Source organism: Cuculus canorus, chromosome 1 (genome assembly GCF_017976375.1).
Source record: "Cuculus canorus isolate bCucCan1 chromosome 1, bCucCan1.pri, whole genome shotgun sequence".
NCBI classification, from domain to species: domain Eukaryota; kingdom Metazoa; phylum Chordata; class Aves; order Cuculiformes; family Cuculidae; genus Cuculus; species Cuculus canorus.
In genome coordinates this window covers 206294683-206312947 of record NC_071401.1, presented here as the reverse complement: position 1 = coordinate 206312947, position 18265 = coordinate 206294683, and the positions used below count along the sequence as shown (strand labels likewise).

At 44.5% G+C, this 18265-nt stretch overlaps 1 protein-coding gene across 1 annotated transcript in view; it reads right to left on the bottom strand.

Annotated features, from left to right (window-relative positions):
• EXOC4 (exocyst complex component 4) overlaps nucleotides 1-18265 on the bottom strand; it is a 479192-nt gene that overhangs the window by 328156 nt on the left and 132771 nt on the right. Inside the window, exon 9 of the mRNA XM_054084687.1 lies at nucleotides 17865-17953. Within this exon, the coding sequence (XP_053940662.1) occupies nucleotides 17865-17953 (89 nt within the window). The remainder of the gene's footprint in view (nucleotides 1-17864; nucleotides 17954-18265) is intronic.

Here is an 18265-nt window from a genome sequence, read left to right as displayed (position 1 = left end):
TACATTATGAAGCCCTTCCTTTAATGCTTTGCTGCACACACAGACCAAACTCTACCCACGACAGCACATACAATTTTAAACAGACAAGCAGTCAATCAGAATCACTAGGTCGGAAAAGGCCTCTTAGATCACCGAGTCCAAAATGATTCCCTACCAACTAAAGAAGGAGAAGGAGCAGGTGGGGATTTCTTTTCTCTGGTGACCAATGATAGGACCCAAGGGAATGGCAGGAAGATGTGCCAGGGGAGGGTTAGGTTGGACATTAGGAAAAGGTTCTTCCCCTAGAAGTTGGTGGAGCACTGGAACAGGATCCCTGGGGAAGCAGTCATGGTGCTGAGCCTGACAATATTCCAGAAGCATTTGGTCAACACCCTCAGACAAATGGTGTGAATGTTGGGGTTGTCCTGTGCAGGGACAGGAGTTGGACAGGATGATCCTTGTGGGTCCCTTCCACCTCAGTACATTCTGTCACTCTGTAACTAGGCTACAACTGCACATTGGCAGACATTAACCACTCTGCAACGCGTCTGAGATATTCAGAGTACTTAAAATCATAATTTTAAATATGATTTTAAGTACTTATTTATAAAGGGCTCTTTTCCAAAGGAGTAAAAGCACTGGCAGAGAAGGACCCAATTCTGAGATCTGGCAACCCCCCATCTCCATTTTGTAGCATCCTTTGACTGGGAATAGGGAAGCTGCGCATCCAGCTCCCAGACGAGAGCTGCTGTATTCTTTCCTGATGGATCTCTGTATCTCAGCTCTCTATCCCCACTCAACAGGAGAAAATAAAACTTATTCTCCCCTTTTTCCTTTGTAGTTGTAGCACCACCTGAAATAGGATAAGTGCCTTTTGTCAAACAAAGGTAAAGGCCAAGCTACCATGGACGATGTTTTGTTAAATTCCTAAATTGGATCCTCTGGTTATAACAACGGTCTTAAAAATAAACCCTTTAGCTACACAAATGATTCTTGCCTGCAGGACGCCAAATGAAGCTACGGTGCACAGACAGCCCAGCAGCATTTACGCAGAGCCCGGTATCTGAGGTTACCTCTGCCCCAAACTCCACGTGGCAACGCAAACACAAAGCCCCTTGGTCTGAACTTGAATAGTTCAGGCACGCAGATGTGTGAAGCAGTCATTCTTTCTGGATGAAAAATGTAGGCTCCAAAAACCCACCAACTAACTGATGATTATTAATCAGACAGAATATAGAGCATTTAACTATAGGGTACGTATGTGTATCGCAATATATCAGGCCTAATGAAGTTCAACAAGACCAAGTGCAAGGTCCTGCACCTCGATTGGGGCAACCCCAACTACGATTACAGAGAGAACGGATTGAAAGCAGCATTGAGGAGAAGGGCTTAGGGTGCTGGTGGATGAGAAGTTCAACATGAGCCAGCAACGTGCGCTCACAGCCCAGAAAGCCAACGGTATTCTGCGCTGCATCTAAAGAAGCGAGGCCAGCAGGGCGAGGGAGGAGATTCTGCCCCTCTACACTGCTCTGGTGAGACCTCACCTGGAGTCCTGTGTTCAGTTCTGGTGTCCTCAGCACAAGAAGAACACGGATCTGTTAGAGTGAGTCCAGAGGAGGCCATGGAGATGACCCAAGAGCCGGAGCACCTCCCATACAAGGACATGCTGAAACAGTTCGACTTCTTCAGCTTGAAGAAGAGAAGGCTCTGGGGAGACCTTAGAGCAGCCTCTCAGTACTGAACGGGGCTTCAGGAAAGCTGCGGAGGGACTCTCAATAAGGTAGTACAGGGACAGGATGAGGGGGAATGGTTTTCAGCGGAAAGAGGGGAGATATTAGATGAGATATTAGGAGGAAATGTTTTCCTGTGAGGGTGGGGAGGCCCTCCCACAGGTTGCCCAGGGAAGTTGTGGATGGCCCATCCCTGGAGGTGTTCAAGGCCAGGCTGGATGGGGCTTTGACCAACCTGGTCCGCTGGGAGGTGTCCCTGCCTATGGCAGGGGGGTTAGAACTTGATGGGCTTTAAGATCCCTTCCAACCAAAACCATTCAGTGATTCTATGACAAACCAAGATAGACCCTAATGCAATTACATCAATTTTTATAAATGAAATGAGTTCCTAAAACAACAAGAAGGAAAAAAAAAAAGTGATAAATACTTCCAGTAAATCCATCGAGTCTTTTATCTTTAATATTCTATATTATCTATAATATATATATAATATATTATATATTATCTTCTATATTCTGAACAGGAATTCCAATCATGTATTAATACACTATTTTATATTCCAAACAGGCTCTATGAGAATAAACTGGTTGTAAGGCACTACGGACGAACAGACACGATAGAACGGTGGATAAGTGCTTGGTCGGGTTTGGTTAATGCAATAAAGCCAAACTGGTCTATGGAAACAAGAAGTTGTAGCTTGACATCCGTGTTTGCGAGAACAACACAACTGGGTATTCAGACACTGTGCCCACCTTATCTCACCTCTAAACAAACATTTCCTGCCTGCAGTTATCAAGTAGAGCTGACAAAGTAAGGAAAGGCCTTTTGTGGAGGTTTTTTTTCCCCACAGACATATGAAATACCAAACACAGGCCTGAGCTCATTTATTAGCACCATCAGAATTGTTGTGTATTTACGTTTGTCCCAGCAGATCCTCTCCTCTTTATGTACACGCACCAGCCATTACCACTAATGAAGCCCTAAGTACTTCCCATCCGGGGAACTAATTAGAAAGCAAAAGGTTACAAGAACAACATCAGTATTCAGATTCTGCGGCGAAGGTTGCATTTAGAAACATCTAATGGTTGATTTAAGTCAAGGGGGGTTGGAACTAGATGATCTTTAAGGTTGGTTGTAACCTCTTCTATGATTCTATGATTCTGTGATTCTAAGCCAGAGGTGAATAATACCATAAGTCACTGTTGGTGAATTATTTGACTTTCGCTTTGTGTGTATCACAAAGCTTCATTTACAAATTAATTAATAACAATTTAAATAATAATAATAATAATAATAAAAGAACACACAGAATGGTCTAGGCTGTTATTTCAGCAACAAAAAGTTGCTCCCGATAGGATCACAGAATCATAGAATGGGTTGGGTTGGAAAGGACTTTAAAGATCATCAAGTTCCAACCCCCTGTGATGGGCAGAGACACCTCCCACTGGATTGTGTTGCTCAAATCTTCATCCAACCTGGCCCTGAACACCTCCAGGGATGAGGCAGCCACAACTTCTCTGGGCAGCCTGTGCCAGGGCCTCACGACCCTCACAGGAAAACCTTTCTTCCTAAGATTCCATCTAAATCTTTCACCTTAAAAGCATTCCCCCTTGTCCTATCCCTGCACTCCCTGATCAAGAGCCCCTCACCAGCTTTCTTGAAGCCCCTTCAGGTATTGGAAGCTGCTCTAAGGTCTGCCTGGAACCTTCTCTTCTCCATGCTGAACAACCCCAACTTTCTCAGCCTGTCCTCATAGCAGAGGTGCTCCAGCTCTCAGATCTCTGGACCGGTTCCAACAGTTCCATATCTTTCTTATTTGGGGGATTCCAGAAAACAATGACTCTCAGCATTGTGACATCATATAACCACACACTGGGCTTGTGATTCTTCCGTAATTCACCCGAGGTCACACCAAACTGGCATCTTACCTTGCTGAGGGAAAAGCACTCAGTGCGCTATAAACCAATTATTAGTGGAATTATAGCTTTGCCGCATAATATCAACACATCTCTCATTACGAAAGTAATACATAGGTAGAGTCTAGGGAAGAAGCCACTTGAAATCACTTAAATATTCATTAAGCAGACAAAGAAAGTGCCATTTGTTCACACATTTCTCGATGCCATTGAGGTACAGTGAATACAGCGTTTATGCAGGGGATCTCATCCAATAACTCCTGATGACAATTAAGTCAAACACAACCACATGATCAGTGCAATTAAAATTCCCAAAGAGGCACACAGATGTACTCTAAGCCCCCAATCACTTAGAATATTTTTGATATCATGTAAAAGAATTCAGTTCCCGAGCATCAAGTGTTTGCTATTATACTATTAAGTAATTACAATGAAAAATGAAAACACTAATGAGTTCTTCAGCGAGCATTTGCTGTACCAAGTATTAAGAGGGAAACGGAATCGGTATGGGTTTCTCCAGCAAACTTTGTAAAAGCTCCTTCAGGCAGCTGCAGAAGTTTAATATGGAGAAAAAACACAGAGAAAAGACATTAATATGGAGAAAAAAATTTGGTTTCAACAACTTCTTCGCCTTTGTGGTGACTCCATGACTCAAAAAACCAGCAACAGAAGCATGAAAATTTGGGACATCTGTCTACAGACCACAAATTTAAACTCAGATCCCGGTGTGCACGTGCACATGAGGAAACATGACCAAGGAAGTCATGGCTGTCCCATCCCTGGAGATGTTCAAGGCCAGGTTGGATGGGGCCTTGAGCAGCCTGGTCCAGTGGAAGGTGTCCCCATCCACGGCAGGGGGGTTTGGAAGTGGATGGTCTTTAAGGTCTCTTCCAGCTCAAACCATTCCACTATTCTATGATTCCACATGTCCTACAGCGTCTTCATTCGATGGACCTTGTAACAGAATTATAACAATGAGGCTTCTCTTCTCTACTCCAGAAATGCCACCACCTCATCTCTCTCATCGCTTGTAAGAACATGGGCATGACAGAAAGCAGAATGCCTCTACTTTGATCCAAAAGCAACAAGGTTCATTTCCATCCAGGTCACTGACCAGGTCCGTACAGGAGCCACTGGCCTTGAGCTGGTGAGCTCAAGGTGAGAAGTGAGAAGTGGCGGAGGTACAAGAGGCCACATCTGGAGTCATTCAACAGCGGAAGAGGGACATTTCTACACAAGGTACAGGTGCCAGGTCTCCGCACATGTGTACGAGGTCTCTGTACGTGTGTAGAAGCAGCAGTCAACCTGCTCTCCCAAACCATTCACTGCAATACACACAGGCAGCTGTGCGCTCGGGAATGGACAACTCCTTCAATCTCCAAAACCAAGAAAAAAGTAATGAGATTAGAGATTTAAAAGCCCATAGACAGGTGGCTTCAAAGCTCTGCTGCTTGTCATGGCCATTCCCTTTCTCCATCACCAGCCTCCATAAAAATACCCCTTTCCCTACGCATCTACTCACAGTATTCCTGGATTCAAACCCTTCCCCTACAATACTCTCCTCACCTGAAAAATACCCATATTTCTGTCTTCTGATAATAAACTATTCAATACTGTGCTTGATATATTAAGAAAAAAAACTTCAACAACAATTTATGCACTGAGCCCGAAGAGCCCTTCGGAAACGGTTGGCCTTTGTATCTTCAGAACTCTAAATCACATCACTTTATTGATTAAAGTTACATCTTTATTCTACAGAAGGGGAATCGCCTTCGCAGCTCACATTTATCTCTCTAGGAAAGTCAGGGTGTAATGGATCTCTGAAAAGTGTCTCTATTCTTTCTTTCTTTGCTGGAATAATTCATTATGATAATAATTACAATTATTATTAATTATTATTAACTTCCCTTCACTCAGGGAAGTTGAGGCTGCCCCATCTCTGGAGGTGTTCAAGGCCAGGTTGGATGGGGCCTTGGGCAGCCTGATCTATTGGGACACGTCCCTGCCCATGGCAGGGGGGTTGGAATTAGATGATCTTTAAGGTCCTTTCCAAACTATTCTATGATTCTATGGTTCTACGATTCTAATTCACTCTTTCTTTGCAATAAAAGAGGATTGTCTCACTCTGCTCCGCGCTGGTGCAGCCCCACCTTGAATACTGGGTGCAGTTTTGAGTGCCACAGGATGAAAAAGATCTAAAGCTACCAGAGAGTGTCCAGAGGAGGCCACAAAGTTGATGAAGGGTTTAGAGAGGAAGTCATAGGAGGAGAGGCTGAAGTCACTTGGTATGTTTAGCCTGGAGAAGACTGAGGGAAGACTTCATTGCAGTCTACAGCTTCCTCACAAGGTGAGAATGAGGATCATCTCTTCTCTCTGGTGACCAATGATAGGACCAGAAGGAATGGCAGGAAGATGCGCCAGGGGAGGGTTAGGTTGAATGTTAGGAAAAGGTTCTTCACTCAGAGAGTGGTGGAGCACTGGAACAGCTCCCCAGGGAAGCAGTCACAGCGCCAAACCTGGCAACATTCAAGAAGCATTTGGCCAATGCCCTCAGCCACAAGGTGTGAATGTTGGGTTTGTCCTGTGCAGGGACAGGAGTTGGATTCGACGATCCTTGCGGGACCCTTCCAACTCCGGATGCTCCATGATTCTATGATTTTTTAATTTCTGAAATATCACAATCAGATCTACAGGATAGCAAAGTGACACCTTTGATTCATTTGTCAGACAAGACGAATAATAGCTGACATCAAACCGAACGGGTAATACATCAAATCTTTTCATTTGGTAAGAATTATTTTCATCCTAACAGTTCTTCCTTATTAGGAAAAACTCAAGACATCTACAGATCCTCCAACTGTTATTCAAACTCTAAGCCACAGAAGTCTTTCAAGCATCTGGCATGTTTTATGCTCCGTGGCAGTTTCGTTAGCTTTGAATTGAATGATTTATTACCATATAACCTAAGCCTTTGATGAGATTATGCTGCCAATTTGTGCCTTCTTTACGAAGAGAGGCCAAGCTTTGGACTGGATCTGGTGAATCTCAATTAAAGGGTGACCTTTACAAGACAAGAGAAATGTTAATTCATGCTCACCTAAATGGCTTTAAAACTACTTGAAAGCAGAGCTTTCTAAGGCTGCCTCCCACTCCGTCACTGTAAAGTTTCATTTCAACATTATCAAGATAAAAAACTCCGTAGTGTAAAAAGATGTATATATCCATCCGTCAAAGTCGAAGGAGGAAATCTGAATGCTAATAGAGTCGTCCCCGGTGCATTTTTGATGCTACTTGAAAAACAACAGATTCTCAGTTTTAAGGGACTTCAAATACAGACGAGAGACGTTAGAATGACAGGGGCAGAGATTAAACACTTCTTTACCCTCGGAACAGGTAGAAGACAAGAGCAACAGCTACTGCTACTACTTACCCTTAAGGTATGTGGTGTAATTTGCCGTACCCTGTGATATCTGGCTGCTTTTTGCAGCCGTCGCAGCTTGAAGGGAACACAATTTGCAGAAGAGGTGAGAAGGCAGCTCAGTCTCCAGACCAAATCCTGTTTGACTTGATTGGTTTTAATTAGGACTCATTATTGCATCAAGCAGGAGGAGAAAAAAAAAAAAAAAGCAATGTTTCAGCAATGTATTTATGGTCTTGCTAATGAAGTTGGGGAAAAGAAAGAAATAACAGACAAGGAAATGAGGATTTGACCCTCATTAAAAGAAATATGTATGAAAAGCAAGAACTTGCTGAAAAATCCGTATGTCAGCAAGATTTCAACATAAAACATCAGCACCGAACATCATCTTAGGACTCTTCACTACTTAGGCGGCCAGATTATAAAGTGAATATATACATATATATATATCTACACAACGCCAACAAAGCAATTAGGAGCCTTCCTGTAATTATAGGGGGCCTACAGGAAAGCTGAGGAGGGGCTCTGTATCAGGGAGGGCAGTGATAGGATGATGGGGGATGGTTTTAAGCTGAAAGACGGAAGATTGAGATGAGATCTTAAGATGAAATGTTCTCCTGTGAGGGTGATGAGGCACTGGCCCAGGTTGTCCAGAGAAGTTGCGGATGCCCCATCCCTGGAGATATTCAAGGCCAGGTTGGATGGGGCTTTGAGCAACCTGGTGCAGTGGGAGGTGCTGGAACTGGATGGGCTCTGAGGTCCTCCCCAATCTAAACCATGCTATGATTCTAGAAATTATATATACGGTATAAATCTCTGAAGAAGTCCATACTCTCCTAAAGGACACATTTTAGCTAAGTTGGTCTCTAAAGGTCCCTAAAGAACAGGATTAACTTAAGCTCCACCAGGTTGAATTCTGACCCAGCTAATTCATATTCCCATAGGATATTTTTACTCCTCATTTCACAGCCTGGCTCTCACGTTTCACAACCACCAAACCCCAATTCAAATGGCTGTAAATGATAATGAACAATAACAGAAGGTACGGGTAAGAATCTAACCCTGGGCTACCAAAGGCACACTGGAATGTCCTGGTTACACCTCGAATCTTAGGTTCAGTTTGGGGCCTCTCATCACAAGAAAGACATTGAGGGGCTGGAGTGCATCCAGAGAAGAGCAATGAAGCTGGTGAAGGGGCTGGAGAACAAGTCTGATGAGGAACGGCTGAAGGACACGAGGTCGTTTACCCTGGAGTAAAGAAGACTGAGGGGAGACCCTATCACCTTCTACAACTACCTGGAAGGAGGTTGGACCCAGGTGGGTGTTGGCCTCTCCTCCGAAGTAACAAGTGATAGAACAAGAGGAAACGGCCTCAAGTTGCATTAGGGAAGGTTCAGATTGGACATTAGAAAAATGTCACCAAAAGGGTTCTCAGACAGTGGAAGACACTGCCCAGGGAGGTGGTGGAGTCCCCATCCCTGGAGGTGTTTAAAAGACAGGGAGATGAAGTGCTTAGGGATATGGTTTAGTAATGGACAGGTATGGTTGGGCTTTAGGATCTCAAAGGTCTTTTCCAACCTAGTGATTCTACTATTCTGTGAAAAACCCAACGTGGGAACAACCCACAGTCATTCCTTAAATGAGCCAAGAAAATGGTTCTGCAGTAAATAATGTCCTACGGAAAGTCAGAGCTCAAAAACAGAGCTCAAAAATAGTATGTTGGCTTCAGATAACTCAAATATTAGAAGAGACGATGTCAATATGGACCTTTTTTCCCTCTCTCAGGTCATTACAGCCCACTTCCACCAGTGCAGCAATGAATATTGCTCAAAGCAGAGTAGATTGTCAGAAACAAGTCCTGCTCAATACCACACTGAGAGACACCTGATCCTACAGAGCAAAACAGAATGGTTTTAAATAAACGGTTTACTACAGAACTTGACGCAAAAGCACGAATTCCAGGAGAGTGTGAAGCTCTCATATGGGGAAAAAGGACGAGCGTATCATTTCAGATCACAGTAAGAAGAGTACTTGTTCAACTGTGTCAGGGCTATTTTATTATTTCCTGGACTGATGAAATGTTTCTTCCATCCTTCACAAAAGTAAAGGCTGATTGTTCTGTCCCTCCCTGGGACACATCTTATGCACAGAGCACGGTCCACTGCCTGGCTCAGACTGGCCCAGAAAGCTTTGCACTGGATGATACAAGGGAAAAACGGAGACAACTTCTATTTAATCGGAGACAATAAAAGGAGACAAGTCCTTCTATAACTGAAGAATCAGAGAATCACAGCATAGTTTCAAGTAGAAGGGATCTTAAAGCCCATTCAGTTCCAACCCACCTGCTATAGGCGTGACACCTCCCACTGGATCAGGTTGCTCAAGCCTCCATCCAACTTAGCCTTGAACATCTGAAGGGATGGGGCAGCTACAACTTCTCTGGGCAACCTGTGCCAGGGCCTCAGCACCCTCAGAGGAAAACATTTCTTCACTGAATCAAGGTTAGGGTGCTCCATACCTCCAAAAGCCTAATCCTCCTGGGAAAAAAACTCCAGGAATTCAGACAAAACAGGATATTACCATCCACAGGCATAAACATTTCCTCCTTATTCTGTTTTTAATCTGCATAATATGAGATAATTCCACACTGTCCTTGTAAATTCATCGCAAAGCCCTCAAGTTCTTTAGCAATCTAAAACTCAGAGCTGAAAAGAAGCTATAAATAAGTACCTTGAAAATCAGCGATTGCAAACAAGGGCCATGGTGACCCAGTCAGTTCCAGAAAATCTGAGAGTCTCTCTGCCCAGAACTGCAAAAACACGACTCAAGCCAGACTGGTCAGAGCAGCCTCAGAGCAATATTAATAAGGTTGAAGCATCCATCTGTGAGGGTAGTTTATAAATGAACACTGTTCTTCAGTGTCCCTCCTTATACGAGGAGTGCAGGAAAGCTTAGCATTACGAGGAGAATCATGAAGACAGAAAAGCGAAGTTGGTGAAGGGTTTAGAGGGAAGGAGTGGCTAAAGTCACTCACTCAGCCTGGAGGAGACTGAGGGGAGACCTCACTGCACTCTAGAGTATCCTCACAAATGGAGGAGGAGCAGGTGCTGATCTCTTCTCTCTGGTGACCAATGACAAGACCCAAAGGAATGGAAGGAAGATGTGCCAGGAAGGGTTAGGTTGGGTATTATGAAAAGGTTCTTCACACAGAGGGTGGTGGAGCACTGCAACAGCTCCCCAGAGAAGCAGTGATGGTGCTAAGCCTGATAATCATAGAATCACAGAATCATAGGATGGGTTGGGTTGGAAGGGACCTTAAAGATCATCCAGTTCCAACCCCACTGCCATGGGCAGGAACACATCCCACTAGATCAGGCTGCTCAAAGCCCCATCCAATCTGGCCTTGAACACCTCCAAGGATGGGGCAGCCACAACTTCCCTGGACAATCTGTGCCAGTGCCTCACCACTCTCATGGGGAAGAAATTCTTCCTTATGTCAAGCCTAAATCTGCCCCTCTTCAGTTTATACCGATCCCCCCTTGTTCTATCACCACAAGCTTTTATAAAACGTCCCTCCCCAGCTTTCTTGTAGCCCCTTTCAGTACTGGAATGCCACTATAAGATCTGCCCGGAGCCTTCTCTTCTCCAGGCTCAACAATCCCAACTCTCTCAGCCTGTCCTCATATGGAAGGTGCTCCAGCCCTCGGATCATCTTTGTAGCCTCCTCTGGACCCGTTCCAGCAGTTCAGTATTTCAAGAAGCATTTGGCCAACACCCTCAGGCGCATGGTGTGATGATCCTTGTGGGTCCCTTCCAACTAAGGTCATTCTATGATTCTCTGAAAGCAACACAAAGCTGTTGCTGTACATGAAATGCAAAGCGCGCTCTCACTAACACCAGGGCGAGGAGAGCTCTTTGCACAGCAAGGAGGGCACTAACAAAGCAAAGGGCCTCTCCTGCTTCCATTTTCAGGCATCTCCCTCCTCTTGTTGCCTCCCTCTAAATTTACCATAGCTTTAATAACAATCTCAGAGGCAAAATCAAGAAACAAATTATTTTCTTAGACATAATCCCCCTTTTGCTGTCAAGTGCCCGACCCTGGTTTGATAATCTCATTTCCTGAGAATCAAAATGCTAGAAATTTAAGCTTCCTAGAGTGTTAATTGCGGCCCTGCTCCATTGCTAATCAAAAAATTGGATGTTTTGCATGAAAATGCTGCTCTAATTAATTCTCAGTCATAAAGCGCCCCGGTTTTAATAACCTCTCCTTGATTGGATAGCCTTTGAAGAGCTGGTGTGGCTAATCCGCTAAACCAGAAAAAACACACGCAGAGGAAATAATAAGTGGGCTTACAAGGTCTGAACGAGATGATTGCGTTAATACTGTCAAACCACAAAAAAGCGATTTGCTCCCCTCTCCTCCCGCCCAAGCTCAAAGCAAACTGTGGTCCTGCACGTCACAGGGAGACAAAAGGAGATGCGTGATGGGAGGTTGAGAACATCAAATACTCTCTCACTCCTTGGAATAACCAACTTGCTGATTCTTCAGCTGGTCATAGAATCATAGAATGGTTTGGGTTGGAAGGGACCTATAAGCCTGTCCAGTCACAAGTAAATCTCTCTCCACCTCAAAATGCTCCTTTTATCGTTCAAATCTGCATAAGAACGATTACGATATTATCACAGAATGGTTTGGGTTGGAAAGGACTTTAAAGATCATTCAGTTCCACCCCCTCTGCCATGGGCAGAGACACCTGCCACTGGACCAGGCTGCCCAAGGCCCCATCCAACCTGGCCTTGAACACCTCCAGGGACGAGGCAGCCGCAGCTTCCCTGAGCAACCTGGGCCAGGGCCTCACTGCCCTCATGGTGAAGAAATTCTTCCTAATGCCTAATCTAAATTTTCCCTCCTCCAATTTAAAATCATTTCCCCTCACCTTGTCACTCCAGGCCCTTGGAAGAAGTCCCTTCCCAGCGTTCTTGTAGCCCCTTCAGGTACTGGAAGCTGCTCTAAACTCTCCTTGGAGCCTTCTCTCCTCCAGGCTGAACAACTCCAACTCTCTCAGCCTGTCCTCCTAGCAGAGGTGCTCCAGCCCTCTGATGATCTTTATGGTCTCCTCTAGACCCGTTTTGTTATTCCCCACCCTTTTCCAAAAGGTATTTTTAATCAGACCTGTCCACTTGTCATAACGCCTCCTCTAAGCAGACAAGAATTCTATTGCCTCCCCCCTCCTCATCGCCTCTGACTGACAGCACATTATCATACACATCTCTAAAAGCCGCCGAACCGAGTTTTCATTATCCAAAACGTCAAGATTCGTTTTCATCACCAGCGAACACAGCTGGCTCCCTCCGCCAGCCCTTTGGTGAATCCAAATGGAACAAGGCACCTACACATAACTGCATTTTCTCCGGACCTGGCCTTACACTGTGCCCTTGTCATATCAGATCTCATTTGCCTCCGCTGCTATTTCTTGGCATCAAAATCTTAATTAGCAGAGTTTCTCTTTGATTTCTTTAATTGCTTTAAACCTTATGGTAAGAAATTTTCAGGCATGGACCAAGAAGAGATGAACAGCGTACTGGTGAGTAACTCGAATCATAGAACAGTTTGGGTTGGAAGGGACCTTAAAGCCCATCCAGTTCCAACTCTCTGCCATGGGCAGGAACACCTCCCATCAGATTAGGTTGCTAAAGCCCCATCCAACACCTCCAGGGATGGGGCAGCCACGACTTCTCTGGGCAACTTGTGCCAGGGCCTCACCACTCTCACAGGAAAACATTTCTTCCTAAGATCTTATCTCAATCTCCCCTCTTTCAGCTTAAAACCATTTCCTCTCATCCTGTCCCCGCATTCCTGATAAAGAACCCCTCCCATGCTTTTCTGGAGCCTCTTTTTGTACTGGAAGACTGCTCTAAGGTCTGCCCAGAGCCTTCTCTTCTCTAGGTGTGCAGAGTGTCTCCAGCCTAAGCGACACCCTCTCGCCATCTACTGTCCCCTCATGGAGTCCTTGACCTCCCATAATGACAAGAAACGACTTATTTTCATTTATTCTCAATAAATTACTGGTAATTGAAAGCAGCAGTGGAATGAAATAAGGTGCACGCATGTGATTTGCTCTACCAGGCAACGACAACCAACCACCTCTGCAGTGAAATACAGCCTAGTTTCTGACGGAAATAAGAGTTATCTGATCTCCTGTCCACCCCATCCTCACAACAACCGAGCTGGTGAGCCAATTTCTGCCAAATGTGGCAGAGGCATCGATCTTAGAAGCAGTAAATTCTTAGAGGTTTTGTGAAAACAGACAGCCGTGCTGACACACATAGGATAAATGTGCGCCTCCACGGAAGAAAAAAATGCAGTGAGGATGTGTGAGCTCTCCATGTTGTTGGATCAACCAACCAGGCAGCAACAAGCATGTTGGCTTCCATGGTACGGGATTGCTTACTCGGTATGAACTTTGCTTGATCCAGACATGGTTTGTGCTGCTTTTTGCATAGTGGGTGGCTCTGAGGACATCGGAAGGCACTGGTGGGTTGCCGGGAAAAAGGAAGTGAGGGGGTTGAAGCCAGTTTAGCAGCATGGTAAGAAGTAAAGCTTATGAAAAAAGGTGTTGAGAGAAAACAAGGAGACAACTCAGATGAAAAGGCTACAGGCATTCATCTGGTCATAGAATAAACTTACTTCTTTCTAATAAAAAAAACATTATTTAAGACAATCTATATAAAGAACTTAATATCTCATAGAATCATAGAATCAAAGCATAATTAAGCTTGGAAAAGACCTCTAAGATCACCCAGTCCAACCGTTAGGCCAACACCACCATGCTGACTAAACTATGTCCCAATGTGCCAGGGCCACACGTTTTTTGAACACCTCCAGAGAAGGAGACTCCACCATTCCCTAAGCAGCTTCTTCCAATGCATCACCACTCTTTCAGTAAAGAGATTTTTCCCAGTATCCAATCTAAACCTCCCCCAACACAACTTGAGGTCACGTCCTCTTGAAATATATTTGATATTTGAGATGATATTTGATATATGAAACATTTGATAATAGATAAATGCCAGGAAAGCTCCAACAAAGAAAATGTAAATTCCTCAGCCAGGACATGGCCAAGAGGGGCTCTTGGGGAAAAAAAAAAGTCTAGAAAAAAGAAATAAGAAGCTTAATGATGATCACTACTTGTTTTGTATAGAAGAAATCACCTCTCACACTGTACTTCAACAACATCCTGGGGCACGTCTGTGTGAGTCCAGGTGAAGTGTCATAGAATCATAGAATGGTTTGGGTTGGAAGGAATCTTAAAGTCCATCCAGTTCCAACCCCCTGTGATGGGCAGGGACACCTCCCACTGGACCAGGTTGCTCAAAGCCCCATCCCATCTGGCCTTGAACACCCCCAGGAATGGGGCAGCCACAACTTTTCTGGACAACCTGTGCCAGGGCCTCATCACCTTCACAGGAAAACATTTCTTCCTAAGATCTCATCTAAATGTCCCCTCTTTCAGCTTCAAATCATTCCTCCTCCTCCTATCCCTGCACTCCCTGTTAAAGAACTTCTCCCCAGATTTCCTGTAGGTCCCTTCCGGTACTAGAAGGTTGCTCTAAAGTCTCCCCGGAACCTTCTCTTCTCCAGACTGAACAACCCAACTCTCTCAGCCTGTCCTCATAGAGGAGGTGGTGCTCCAGCCTTCAAATCATCTTTGTAGCCTCCTCCAACGCATCCATATCCTTCCTGCGACACTGTAGTTCAACACCATCCTCAGCACCACAACTCTGTTACTCCAGAAGGAGATGTTTCAACTATGTACTTGATTTTTCTCCCCCTCTTTTTAATGACGATGCCCAAACAACTTGAATATCCCACTTCAAGAGAAACACGCATGGCCTAAGTCTTCCTCGTCTGATTTCAGTGGAACAAGACACAAGAATGAATCCTTCCATCTCTACATCACTTACAGCAGGTCTCTTTCTCCCATGGTGGGATAACGGGTGCCTTATGCACTGCCTTATTTCAGTCCAAATGAAAGGTTAATGACAAAGCATTGCTCTGATCTTCACACATTTTAAGGCTATTTAAATTAAATTCTTATTTCAAAAAGTTGGCGTGAGCCAAATTTCTGTAAGTCCTTTTTTTTTTTTTTTTTAATACATATGTTTCTTTGAAGACCTTTTCAGGAAAAAAGATCTCCCCCTGCTGCCACTGAAAAATCATCCCTGTGGATAAGGCTGTCGGGAAGAGAACGTGTGTGGCTCTCACAGAAGAGAGTGTCACATGCAGCCTTCCAGTCATCTGACTGAACAATTAAATTGTGTTTCTCTTTAAAAGCAGGGGAAAAAAAAAAAAGAAATCAAAATGCAGATCTTGCTGTGGTCTGGGATTCGGGAAGATTAACGAGCTCCCTAAAAGGGAAAAGAAGCTTTTAACAGAAAGAGAGGATGGTACCTTTTTAACATAAAGTTCAAAGGGAAACTTTGCTTGATGGTTAAACTGCAAAGATTTCTCAGCAAAGTCACCTCATCTATTGTCCATATTGACTCCCTACATTGACGTTTTGTCACCTATTGCATCACGTTCAAGCTCTTCCAATTCACCCAGAAAGAGCAATAGAATCTTGTCCCTAGCCAAGCTAATTCCTATATTTTGTCCCTTACTTCTTTGTCAGCTCGTAGGCTTTGTTCTTCCCACTCAGCAGCTGAAAGTCTGCACGGCTCTCTTGTGCGTCCTCCTCTCTGAAAAAGCTCACCGTCTCCCGCTCATGAGAAATGATGCCTCAAGATTTGTCTTACAGTAATAAAGAATCGCTTTTTGATGAAATCTGGTTGTGTCCAGGCTTCGGGCATTCAGGTGCTCACAGAATAAACTTACTTGTTTCTAAAAATAACCCTACTATTTAAGAAAACCTATAAAAAGCTACTATTTCATAGAACCAAAGAATCATTAAGCTTGAAGAAGACATCTAAGATCATCAAGTTGAAGCAGGTCAAGGGAGGTGATTCTGCCCCTCTGTTCCTCTTTTGTGAGACCTCACCTTGAGTATTGTGCCTACTTTTGGAATCCTCAACATAAGAAGGAGATGGAGTTGTTGAAATGGGTCCAGAGGAGGCTACAAAGATGATCAGAGGGCCGGAGAACCTCCCATACAAGGACAGGCTGAGAGAGTTGCCGTTGTTCAGCCTGGAGAAGGCTCCAGGGAGACCTTAGAGAGACCTTCCAGTACCTGAAAGAGGCTACAGGAAAGCTGGGGAGGGACTGCTCACAAAGGCTTGGAGTGACGGGATGAGGGGCAATGGGTATAAACTCGAGAGGGGCACATTTAGACTGGACATAAGGAAGAATTTCTTCACAATAAGGGTGGTGAGACACTGGTCCAGGTTGCCCAGGGAAGCTGTGGCTGCCCCATCCCTGGAGGTGTTCAAGACCAGGTTGGATGGGCCTTGGGCAGCCTGATCCAGTGGGAGGTGACCCTGCCCATGGCAGGGGCGTTGGAACAAGATGATCTTTTAAGGTCACTTCCAACCCAAATTATTCTATGAATCTAAGTTCAACCATCAGCCCAACACCACCAACAGCTGAACTCAGACATTTGAAAACCAAATCCTCAGTCCAGTCTAACAGGAATGACAACCACAAAAATACCCAGATCTCAGCCACAAGGTACCTGGCAAGAGGACACAGGCAGGGACATAGATCTGTTAGAGTAGGTCCTGAGGTGGCCATGATGATGAAGCACCTTCCATACAAGCATAGACTGAAAGAGACGGGGTTGTTCATCCCAGGGCCACAATCACTTCTATGGTCCTGCTGGACACTTTTCTGATACAGGCCATTGGTCTTCTTGGCCACCTAAGCCACTGCTGGCTCATGTTCGGCTGCTGTCAACCAACACCCTAAGGTCTTTCTCTGCCAAGCAGCTTTCCAGCCACTCTTTCCCAAGCCTGAAGTGCTGCATGGGGTAGTTTCTTCCCAAGTGCGGGACTCGGCCCAAGTCAATCAAACAAAGTCATCCAAAAATTGTCTTGTAAATGGTAAAACATCCTCAATTAAAACCCAAATTAAAATTATCATGAATAAGATTTGAAGGAGAAATTCTACCCTTGTCCACCAATGCACTATTTGAAGAAAAAAAATATATATATAAATATATATATATATACACACAAGAATATATATGTATAAGTGGAATAGATGATTCAAAAGAATCTACTCTGGGTAAATATTATCACGACAGCCTTAAGATCTTCTTTTGATTTTGCTTCCAAAACCAACACTTTTGTGAATTAGACCATGCAGAACAACATGAAATGATGCCACGTTCAGAGGAGAGAACGCTTTTCTGTATATAGAGCACTCGTCACATGCAATTTGAACCATTAAGACCAACTCTTCAAATGCACCACTTTTAAGCACTCTGCAACTCCTCACCTTCAAGTGTTGCACAAAAGACAAAGGATTGGTCACTTCAGCCCAGACAACACAAACTTGCAACTTCAAATATGAGCCAACTGAGTTTAGCTCACGCAGCAATCCAGGGTAAGCATCACAGTCCGCGTATGAAGGAAATAAATTGTAGAGAAGGAAGCAGATATGAGCTCCAAAAGCAGGGTTCACAGCAAGATTGGTTGCATTTTATCAATTGTTTTATGAATATGCAAAGGGGAAAAAAGAGAAACCCTGATGCTTCACAATGTAAGAAAAAAGAAAGAGAGCTTAAACACTGGTGAGATTTAGACAATCTGTGTGGCAAAGGATAGGATAGTCAAGCTCTTGCAAAAATGGAATTATCCAAACGAGCGCATTATCTGTTTCCCCACCTTGAAGTTCTCCGCTTCTGCTGTACAGCTCCCTTCTCTGCTCACGCAAGTAGGCACTCATGCTGATAGCGTGAGAGGAGGACTCAAATCTGGAATGAGAAAAGGCATAAACCCAGTCAGTTCGCGATCCCCAGAAGCATTCTTCTTGTTAGAACCACCTAAGCAAAAACGACTTCCCCTGCGTGTTGGAGCAAAATTATCAAGGCAGACAGAAGTACGTTTTTCCATCACCAATGCACCACGTTCTGCCACGTCTCATCATCCCAGCTCTGCTAACAATTTTTCATGACACGGACCTGCCCACAATCCTGGAGCACCTCTGCTAGGAGGACAGATTGAGAGAGTCCAGCGTGTTCAGCCTGGAGAAGAGAAACCCACGAGGAGACCTTATAGAGGCCCTC